The following is an 11,067-nucleotide window of genomic DNA, read 5'->3' on the forward strand; positions in this document are numbered from 1 at the left end:
CTCACAGGAACATGTTTGAGATAACAGACACTTTCTTACTCTGAACATTTTTGAAATGTTCTTCTACTTTGAGAAAAGTAGAACATTTTTTTAAAAAACTGAGTTGTTTAGCAGTTTTCACCCAAGGAGGAACAGGGAAGTAGGGCAGGAAGGATCATGAAGGTCATAGCAGTTTAGAGCTCCAGAACACGAAAGTTGAGGCTTTCCCAGAAGAAGGTCTTGACCCTCATCTATATGGCATGATATCCAGCAAATCAGAATTTCGTAACACTTTATAATTATGTAAAGAAAATGGCAGTGTGGGTATCATTTAGTGAAGGATCATTTTCTGGATGAGTATTTCTAATATTAAAGGTATTTTTCAGAAAGACATTTTCACTTGTTTTCCTGTTCTTCCTTTGTTCATATTTAAAGAAGGTCCAGAGGAGAATAAACTGAATAGTCTTTACAGCTATGCCTACTTTGGAGGTCACAATTTATTTTTACTTCCTTTCCCTTTTTATTTTTTAATTTAATGTTTTATAGCAACAAATATTTATTTTTCTCTCTCTTCCACTACCTTCTGCTTTTTCCACAGGGGAGAGGAAGTTTGCAATAAATAAGCATAAGCAAGAAAAACAAATTCCTACATTGACCATATTAAAAAAAACAAAACAAAACAACAACCCCAAAACATCTCTTTTATTCTTTATCCTGAGCTCATAATCTCTCTGTCAGGAGATAGGTTATATGCTTCATCAATGATCCTTTGGAATTGTGGTTGGCTTTAAGTCTTTCAAAGTTGTTCAACAGAATTGTTATTATTGCATAAATTGTTCCTGGGGTTCTACTCATGCTTTCTACTCATATTAGTCTTCCCAGATTTTTCTGGAACCATTTCTTTAGAATGTAAGCCCCTTGAAAATAGGGGCTGTTTTTGTCTATTTTTGTATACCCAGAAGTTTGCAGAGTATCTGGCACATAGCAGGTGCTTAATAAATATTGATTAATTGATTGATTCTCATAGTGCAATATTATGTCCTAGATCCCTTTGGCAGTATGTTTAAGTCTTTTCTTAGAATAAAGTTTTCTAAATGCATAAAATAATATTTTCCTATTGAGGGGCATCTTCTTAATTTCTAATTCTAAAGATATTTTTGTACATTTGGCCTCCCACTGACTCTGAACTTGGAGTTTTATTATAGTTCCAAGGCAAAATCTTTCTTTTCTGGCCTTGTACAGGGTATCTGTTTAAGAAGGAGACAAGATCTGAGAGGAGAAAGAGAAGATAGCTGAGAAAAAGCTATCTGCACATACTTTTCTTATGTTTGATGAGTGAGAAAAGAGATTTAAGCAGAAAAACCATACTTAAGAACAAAGGACTCTTACTAAAATGTCTTTTTCAATTAAATCAGCATTTTTGTGATTGAACTTCCTCTTTTTATGGTGAGGGAAACTGAGGACAAGAGAGCTTTTTTTCTCTTGATTTCATTTTCTTTTGTTAAATGACTTGAAGAAAGTCCTAAGGGGCAGAACCAGTACTCAAGGCCTTGATGTTCAGATCCAGGACTTTTTCCGTTGAATCACAAAAAAAAGATCAAGAGACCAGTACAGGACTATTGAACAGTACGGGATTTGGGACTTTCTAGTTTATTCTTAGGACAGCAATGCAATGACTTTTTATCACAGGCAGTACAACCTTGATCCATGGATTTGTTAGCAGGTCCAGAAATCCCCTTTGGGGCCATTTGCTAGGCCAGAGCACAAAGCTGCTGACCATACAGTTGGCATGGAAGCCTCAGGTACTAGGCTGGATGGGTGGCTACTTGAAATGTTGAAGAAAATGAATCTTAATGAAGTCAATACTTTTGGAAAAACATGTTTTCAGTATTTGTCTTTTTGCCATTCATAGGGGAAAAAGGACCCCCTGGGAGCCCAGGAGAATTAGGAACACAGGGTCTCAAAGGTAAGAGGAAGAAAATAGATGATAAATAATCTCCAGGTGAGAACTCAATGTGTTTCTTGGGGGCATTTTGGGAAGATGGCAGAGTAGGTCAGAAATGTTCAGGCTTTCCAGATTTCTTCCACAAACAGAAAACTGTCACAAAATGAATGTAGTGCAGCAAAAATAAAGGATTAAAACTGTTGCTCTGCTAAGATAATTTAAGGTGTAAATATCTCCAGGATCTCTTTCTCTTCAGCAGTAGTGAAGATCTCCTTAATGTCCACTCTAGATTCTTCATTCCTAGAGACCCAACTTCTCCCTGATGGGAAAAACATGACTTTTCTGTTCTAGGCCCATAGGCTGATATGACTAGTAGGTCTCTAAAGCAAAACCCCCAGTCTCCTGTCTTCCCTCAAACCCAGACTTGGAATACTTTGCAAAGTGGGAAACAAAGTTGAATTAAATAGAACCCCATATCTTTCTCCTCTAACTTGCTTCAATGATGCAGGCATATGATAAATTAAGGAACCAACATCTAACTTAGTTAACAAGTTTCCAGAAAGCAAGCTGCATTTAAGTCTGTGGAAATAAAGACTCTGGAGAGAAGATTCATGAAGGTGTATTTCAAGTTATCTCAATAGTTAGGCACAGTAATTGTATCCACTCAGAAAATGGTCAGTGCCAATTATTTGTTCTATTCAGAAAATAGCCAGTCCCAATGGTCCTATTCCTGTTTTTTTTTTTTTTTTGACAGTCTCCTAAGTTGAGTTCTCATAAAAAGTTGTAATCTTAAATTATTTATCTTGTTTTGAATCAATTTCTTTCTGTAGGAGACAAAGGAGACCCAGGAAAGCCTGGAAGAATAGGTAAGACTCTATTTCTAGGAACATATGATTCTATTACCAGTCTTCTGGTTTATACCACAACCAATCAATCTTACATTTGAAATATATAGACATTAGACCTGAAGAATTTTCAATGATAAGGATTTTAAGATATTAAATTATGGAAGGAGATTTTTTTAATTGATATTTTTATTTTCCCAGTTACCTTTTTAAATTTTAAAAATAATTTAAAATTTTATCTTAAAATTTTAAACATTTTCCTATTATATCTAAAGCAATTTTTTACATTTGTTTTAAAAACTTTAAGTTCCAGATTCTGTTCCTTATTCCCTACCCTTAGCCTTCATTAAGAAAGCACATTTGAAGTTATACAAAACATTTCCATAAAAGTCATGTTGTAAAAGAAAATGTACGTTCCCCTCCCAAAAAATACCCTCAAGAAAAATAAAGTAAGAGAAAGGAAAAGAGAGAGAGAGAGTGTTTCAATCTGTATTCAGATGCAATCAGTTCTTTTTCTGAGATGCAATCAGTTCTTTTCATAAGTCCTTCAGAGTAGTCATGGATCATTGTATTGCTGAGATAGCAAAACCATTCACAGTTGATCATCTCAGAATATTGCTATTACTTTGTACACAATACATTTCACTTTGCTTGAGATCATGGAGAACTTTCTAGGTTTTTCTGAGAATATCCTGCTCATCATTTCCCAAAGAAAAATGATATTCCATCATATTCACATACCACAATTTATTCAGCCATTCCCCAATTGATAGGCATCCCCTCAGTTTCCATTTTTTTTTTTTTTGCTCTGAGAAGAGAGCTGCTATAAATATTTTGTACATATAGTTACTTTTCCTATTTTTTAAAATTTTGGGATTCATGCCTAAGTAATGATATTGTTGGGTCAAAGGATATACATGATTTTATAGCCTTTTGACATAATTCATATTTTTTGATCATTTATCAATTGGCTCATGGTTCTTATTTTTTATAAGTTTGACTAAGTTCCCTATATTTTTGAGAAACAAGGCCTTATCAGGGAAACTTGCTTCAAAATTCTTTTTACAATTATTATTGCTAACTATATTTCTAACCATTTGTTGTATTCTCTTTCTCTGTTCACCCTTTCCTTCCAAAGGAGCTTTTGTAAATGGAAATACTAAGCATAACCATGCCCAAAAGTAGGGAGTGTGCTTTAGGTAAAGCAAATTAAAAGGTAGAGGGTGAGATTATAATTATTCCCCATAATAAAGACAAAATGAAAGAAAATTCCTGTCCCCCAAGAGTTTATATTCTCTGAAAGAGAACCATAGCATAGAAACATATAAATGTATGAAACGTGTAAATATAAATAACAATAATAACTAATATTTTAAAGTGCTTTAAGGTTTGCAAAGAGCCATATATATACATATATGTATATATGTGTGTATATATATATAATATATATGTATGTATGTGTGTATATATATATAATATATATGTATGTATGTGTGTATATATATATAATATATATGTATGTATGTGTGTGTATATATATAATATATATGTATGTATGTATGTATGTATGTGTATATATATATATATAATATATATGTATGTATGTGTGTATATATATATATAAAATCACGTTTGATTCTCACAATGATCCAGAACAGTAGGAACTTTTTTATTGTGACTCTTATCATATAGATTAGGAAACTGAAGAGATGGGCTCAGTGACTTTCTTAGAATCACATATCTAGTAAGTGTACGAAGCAGAATTGGAACTCAGATCTTTCAGTCCTGTAACTCTGTGCACTAAAGTATAATCTAGCTGTCCTGACATCTGTATTAGTGTAGAAATTCTACTGAGAAGATAGGAACATATAATTTGATCAGGGTACAAAATTGGACAATGGAAAGAACACTATTTCTGGGATTAGAGGACCAGAATGTTTGACTTGGAGTCGGGAAAATGTGAGTTTCAGTTTCCTCTCTGGGTAGGTGGACTTAAGATGAAATAATATTTTAAAAGCTTTTGGCAAACCTTGAGATGCTATGTAAATGCTAGCTATCATCTAAAAATTTGCCTTTCTTTAGTGTCCTATTTATAGTAGGCCTTTAATAAATGTCTGCTGCATTGTATTTTGTTGTTGTGTTATAATATATGTAATCACAGCCTAAGTAAAATTTGACTGAAGGTTCTGTTTTCCTAGCATTTGATTATTTTCTTCCTATGTATAGGTGAGGAGCTGGAAACTCAGCTGTGCAAGACAGGTGATTGCTTCCTGATTTCCTATCCCTCCACTTGACTGAAGGGCTCAGAAGACTGGAGCAGAGATTCAGATGTGTCCAGTTCCTCACTATTGCCCAAGCAGTCTAAATTTCCCCAGGGCTTAGGGGACTCTGAGAGACTCTGTCAGCGTACTGCTCTCCCACAGCTACTCACTCTCCCGTCCAGCCTTCCCTCTGCTCCCAAAGTGGGAGTGGCAGAGGATGTGGTTTTCCATTTCTGACCCTTCATCTCCGTAGGGGCAAGGAATTGTAAGGAACTGCTGGGCAGGGGGAATACTCTCAGTGGCTGGTACACCATCTACCTCTCTGACTGCAAGTCTCTGACTGTGCTGTGTGACATGAACACTGATGGAGGGGGCTGGACTGTGAGTATGAGCCCAGCTCAGTCATTTTGTCTGTCCTGGGCCTTGGAGAAGTACTTCTGCTGCAGTTTGCTCTCACTGTTCCCCTTCTCTTTCCCCTGAGGTCTCTCAGGAAACAGATGCTTTTAAAAGAGTCAAGTTTGCAGTTTTAACCTGGAGTCTCAGTTCTGATCTCACCCATATCCAAGCACCCAGGCTAGCTTTTCAAGCAGCGCTGGCTTGAAAGGGACAGGGAAGGAAGGCCTAAGAGTTAGAAGACAGAGCAGGAGATTTCCATGGTCAATGTGTGGTCACTGTGAGACAGTGCTTGGGGGGGGTGCTAGCCTGAGCCCACTGTAGGTAGGGCCGGTTTGGGCCTAGGGTTATGTTATCAGCTTTAGGGAACCCAGCTGAACCATTCCCTCTTTGTATAATCCAAACTATGTCTCAGCCTGGTCTGTGCTCTTGAGGAGAGAAGCCCTCGACCCATTGGAGGGTGGGGAATTGTACCCTACTAGAGTAGGATTCCTGGGCCTTGCTCTTGGGAGACCAATAAAAAGCTCATGCTAATGGTCTCAGGTGCTTATATTTTTATCCTATCTTTGGGAGGGAGAGGGGAAAGGGGAAGAAGGAACACTTATTTGGGGCTGGGGGTGGGGAGGTGCTTCCATTTCTCTGCAGGTTTTCCAGAGACGGGTTGATGGATCTGTGAACTTTTTCCGGTCCTGGACTGCTTATAAAAAGGGTTTTGGAAGCAGGCTTGGAGAGTTTTGGCTGGGAAATGATAATCTTCACTTGCTGACAACTCAGGGTGAGGTTCCAGGGGGTTATGTTTGTAGGGACAGCAGTTCTGGGATGACTGCCTGGTTTCTCTTCCTGGGTGTGGGATGTGGAAGACTTTGAGTCCACAAGCTCATCCCTGGATGTCCACCCAGAAATTCAGATCAGAAGGAGCTTGGAGAAGTTATGGGGCAGCTGCATTCTGGGAAATTCCTTAGTGAAATGAGGTGGCCCAGACCAAACTTTGGGGAATAGCTATCCCTGATAACTGCCCTGAGGGGCAGGTGGGACAAAGGTAGGGCAGATAAGTGGCTGTCTAAGGTAAAACATGCATGCAGACAAAACAAAGGATATCATTTAATAGTCTTTTAAAAATAAATGCAAACATATTTAGCTACAGAAAATTCTGCCTTCAGGGGCCATAGGTAATAATCATATCTTTTCTATTTTACACTGAAGACTTGGATGCTTTTCATCCTGTGGACAGTAATACATGAGATGTAATTTTCTGATCTGATTTAAGATGCCTGGGATTGAGATTTGGCAAGACATTGAGAGACATGGAAAGATCCATTAGAGTTTTCACTCAATCCTAGAATCCCTTCAACTCCACCGTAACATAAAATCTGTACTTATTTCTCATATTGTGAACCAAGAACCCTCCAAATGTTCTAGGTCTGATGAGCAGTGATGGGCCAAAAGAAGTAGAAGAAAGATGCTAAGGAGGGGAAGGATTCCGTTTTGTTATGCTGTGCTTATTCCCAGGAACCTAAGGTCTCTATCCCCAATACTCTTGGGAAGATGAGACGTGATAGATGAGGTATTATCCAACTTTCTCACTTAGATGACAGCGAACTCCGAATTGATCTCCAAGACTTTGACCACAATCACCACTTTGCCAAGTACAGTTCATTCCAGGTTGCTGGGGAGACTGACAACTACAAATTGAATCTGGGAGCCTTTGTGGATGGAAATGCAGGTGGGTAAAGGATCGATTTATAACCCTACAAGATAGAGAAAAATCAAGGAGTGGAACAGAACATATAGTGATCCAAAAGATCACTGTGAACATTTGTAAATATGGGAAAATTCTATGATTCCTCCCTGTGGAGTCTCTTTGCACTAACACAGATTACCACTTTATATATAACAGAGTAGTTATGTCCTGGGGAGCTGTCTGATGCCCACAGGGATTCACTCTCTTGTCCAGGGTCATACAAGTAGTAATTATCAAAGGCAGAATTTCAACCTAAGTGTTTTGAACCTTAAGTTCATTACTTAATTCTCACACAAATATAATATTGTTTCATTGCTTAAAAGTGCACAAATGTCTTTTCCTAGCTCTGTCAGTTAATCAGAGTCAAATCTTTTTATTAGTACTCATGATTACTTTTACTTTTTGGAGCAGTTTATTATTAGGAGCACCTAATATAGCATGCTTTGATTTGTTTCAGCAAAGTGATAGAGAAGATTTAAATACAAAAAAGATGCCCATCAATTGGAGAATGGCTGAGTTATGATATATGAATATTAAGGAATATTATTGTTCTATAAGAAATGATCAGCATGATGATTTCAGAAAAGCCTAGAAAGACATATGTGAACTGATGCTAAGTGAAGTGAGTAGAACCAAGAGAACATTATGCACAGCAACAAGATTATGTGATGATGGATGTGGCACTTTTAAACAATAAGGTGATTCAAGGAAATTCCAATACACTTGTGATAGAAAGAGCCACCCACATCCAGAGAGATAACTATGAAGACTGAATGTGGATCAAAGGACAGTATTTTTACCTTTTGTTATTGTTATTTGCTCATTTTTTTTCTTGTGGTTTTTTTCCCCTTCTGATCTGATTTTTCTTGCTTTTGTTTTTTGTGAGAGGCAACATGACATAATTAACAGAGAACTGGCCTCTAAGTAAGGATGACATCGATTTGTATCTTACCTCTGACATATATGTCAACCCAGACTTAACCTAGCTAAGTAACTCTCTTCAGTCTAGAATAGTTTCAGAAAAACTTTGGTAGGAGTTGTGTCATCCAGGAGCTTCCTGTATCAATGAAATCATAGGTCCAATCTCCATCCCTGTCCTATTTCTCGTTATAGAAATGCCCTACAGTCTCTTGGCTCCTCCTCTGATTAGTTGGTTATTCCCAGACTCTCCATTTTAAGAAGGATGCTCAGGTCAACTACATTTACATTCCAGGCTCCACTCAGTCACAGGACTTTCTCTATCACAGCCCCTCCATGAGTAACTCTTTGACTTCCCACTTTTTCACCAGCTTTGTATGTGTTTCTTCCCTCATTAAAATGTAAGCTCCTTATGCCCAAAAAGTTATAAAACTGAGCATACCCTTTGATCCTGCAGTGTCTCTACTAGGACTGTATCCTAAAGAGACCATAAAAAAGGGAAAAGAACCCACATGTGCAAAAATGTTTGTGGCATCTCTTTTTGTAGTGACAAGAAACTGCAGGATCAAAGGGTATGCTCAGTTTTATAACTTTTTGGGCATAAGGAGCTTACATTTTAATGAGGGAAGAAACACATACAAAGCTGGTGAAAAAGTGGGAAGTCAAAGAGTTACTCATGGAGGGGCTGTGATAGAGAAAGTCCTGTGACTGAGTGGAGCCTGGAATGTAAATGTAGTTGACCTGAGCATCCTTCTTAAAATGGAGAGTCTGGGAATAACCAACTAATCAGAGGAGGAGCCAAGAGACTGTAGGGCATTTCTATAACGAGAAATAGGACAGGGATGGAGATTGGACCTATGATTTCATTGATACAGGAAGCTCCTGGATGACACAACTCCTACCAAAGTTTTTCTGAAACTATTCTAGACTGAAGAGAGTTACTTAGCTAGGTTAAGTCTGGGTTGACATATATGTCAGAGGTAAGATACAAATCGATGTCATCCTTACTTAGAGGCCAGTTCTCTGTTAATTATGTCATGTTGCCTCTCACAAAAAACAAAAGGCTAATAGTTCCTGCACTCAAGGATCATACTTTCTACCAAATAAAATATAATGGTGTTAGAAAGATACCAACACTTCTGTCTGAACAAAATTTCTGTGGGACTTGTAGTACATGTATTATCAGACCCATTTTATAAATGAGAATGTGAAAGCCTAAGGGATCATGAGATTTGCTGATATATAACCAGTGAATGGAAAAATTGATGTCAAAACACAGGTATTGTGAGTCTTAGCCCAGGCTCTTTTTTCTTTCTCCTTTTGAGGTAATTGAGTTTAAGTGACTTGCCTAGTTAGTAAGTGTCAAGTGTCTGAGTCAAATTTGAACTCAGGTCCTCCTGCTTTCAGGGCTGGTGCTCTATCCACTGCGCCACCTAGATATCATTCCTTTTCTCCTCCCCCATTTTGTGAGTCAAGGGTCTTTTTAAACCACCCCATGATTGGTCTTTTTAAACCACCCTATGATTGCAAAATAGTTTCCTAACTTCATCTGGTGCTATATATAATACACTGTATTCTTTAAGAAGGAGCTTAGAGGGGTGTAGATATTTTCATAACTCAGCAAATCCAAAGAATCCCTTCTCCAAATGCCTCAAAAAGGGTCAATGATCCATTGACTTTGTCCACCTTTGTTCCTTATCTTTCTTCTTTCTTGGGATACATCTCTAGGATTTTCCTCATCACCTTTTTTGATATAGCTAGGATTGATATAAGAAATTAAATGGGAATTTTGGGGGAGTTTTGTTGAAATCTCAGATGCTACATGAAGATTAACAGAAGATCCAGAAAAAAATTTAGAAACTCAGAAATGTATAACATGTGTATAATATTATATAATATAGTCTATGACCAAATAGTTAACCCAAATTTTACAGTAAGGTACTGTACTCCATAAAAGAAAAAGAAAAAGAAAACATTCAGAATTCTTTTGTGGTACAAAGAGAGGACCAGAAAATTTTACTTGGATTTTATTGATAATTTTATGGATATTTCTAATCCCTATGATGAAGAAGGGATAGCTAGCTGTGCTGTCTGTTATTCACTTTGGGAAATGACCTATCTGTATTTACAAACAATGATTTTCTACAGGTGATTCCCTGATGTATCATAACCACTTTGGCTTCACTACCAGAGATCGGGACAACGATGCATATGAGGGCAACTGTGCTATGATCTACCAGGGGGCCTGGTGGTACAATGATTGCCACGTGTCCAACCTCAATGGTCAGTACCTGAAAGGGCCCCATGAGAGCCCAGCTGATGGAATCAACTGGAAAACAGGTCACGGGAACAATTACTCCTACAAAGTGTGTGAGATGAAGCTTCGGCCCACTTAGCTCCCAGAGGAATGGCAGGTTCTTTGGATCTCCTCCCAGGGAACTGGAATATGATAGGGACAAAATAGATAGTTGCCCCTTCCCCTTTGCTCCAGAAGGAGGGATAGCATCATTGCCTAGTTTTTCACCCTCAATTGCTATGCTCCCTGAGATGAATGAATAAAAAAATTTATTGTTCTTAACATGTGCAAAGAGATACACTAGAAAGAAGGAAAAGAGATCTGAATTCCACTTCAACATGTTATCCTTCAATAAATCTGGGCAGCCATGAGCTTTCTCTCCTTCCCCTTCATTTATACTCACGCATGTAAGATAGAGTCTCTTTGTGCCTTGTCACCCTCATTGGATCATTGCTGACAAACTTAAGGGTGATGGGGACATCAAACACTAGACATCAGCAGGCTCTATTATTTAAAGCTTCCTTGAAAATCTGGGTCATCTGGAAAGTAGCTTTTATTTTCAGAGAATTATTGTTTTAATATTTAATAAAAATATAAAAGCATTCCACTTTTAACTGAAATATAAGGAAAATATTTTTATCACATAAAGAAAGCTAATTTTTTTTCTAAAAAGGAAAAGGCAATTTGGC

The 11,067-nt window shown here is 37.5% G+C and overlaps 1 protein-coding gene across 3 annotated transcripts in view; it reads left to right on the forward strand.

Annotated features, from left to right (window-relative positions):
- Positions 1 to 10,749, forward strand: part of LOC141555843 (ficolin-2-like) — an 82,478-nt gene extending 71,729 nt beyond the window's left edge. For all 3 annotated transcript variants that reach the window (XM_074289124.1, XM_074289122.1, XM_074289123.1), the window contains exons 3-9: positions 1,892 to 1,945; positions 2,755 to 2,790; positions 4,996 to 5,028; positions 5,284 to 5,411; positions 6,069 to 6,198; positions 7,012 to 7,146; positions 10,231 to 10,749. In XM_074289124.1, coding sequence (XP_074145225.1) covers positions 1,892 to 1,945; positions 2,755 to 2,790; positions 4,996 to 5,028; positions 5,284 to 5,411; positions 6,069 to 6,198; positions 7,012 to 7,146; positions 10,231 to 10,478 — 764 coding nt within the window. In that variant the 3' untranslated portion in view covers positions 10,479 to 10,749. The remainder of the gene's footprint in view (positions 1 to 1,891; positions 1,946 to 2,754; positions 2,791 to 4,995; positions 5,029 to 5,283; positions 5,412 to 6,068; positions 6,199 to 7,011; positions 7,147 to 10,230) is intronic.
- Positions 10,750 to 11,067: the final 318 nt, after the last annotated feature.

The sequence above is a fragment of the Sminthopsis crassicaudata genome, chromosome 2 (assembly GCF_048593235.1).
Source record: "Sminthopsis crassicaudata isolate SCR6 chromosome 2, ASM4859323v1, whole genome shotgun sequence".
NCBI classification, from domain to species: domain Eukaryota; kingdom Metazoa; phylum Chordata; class Mammalia; order Dasyuromorphia; family Dasyuridae; genus Sminthopsis; species Sminthopsis crassicaudata.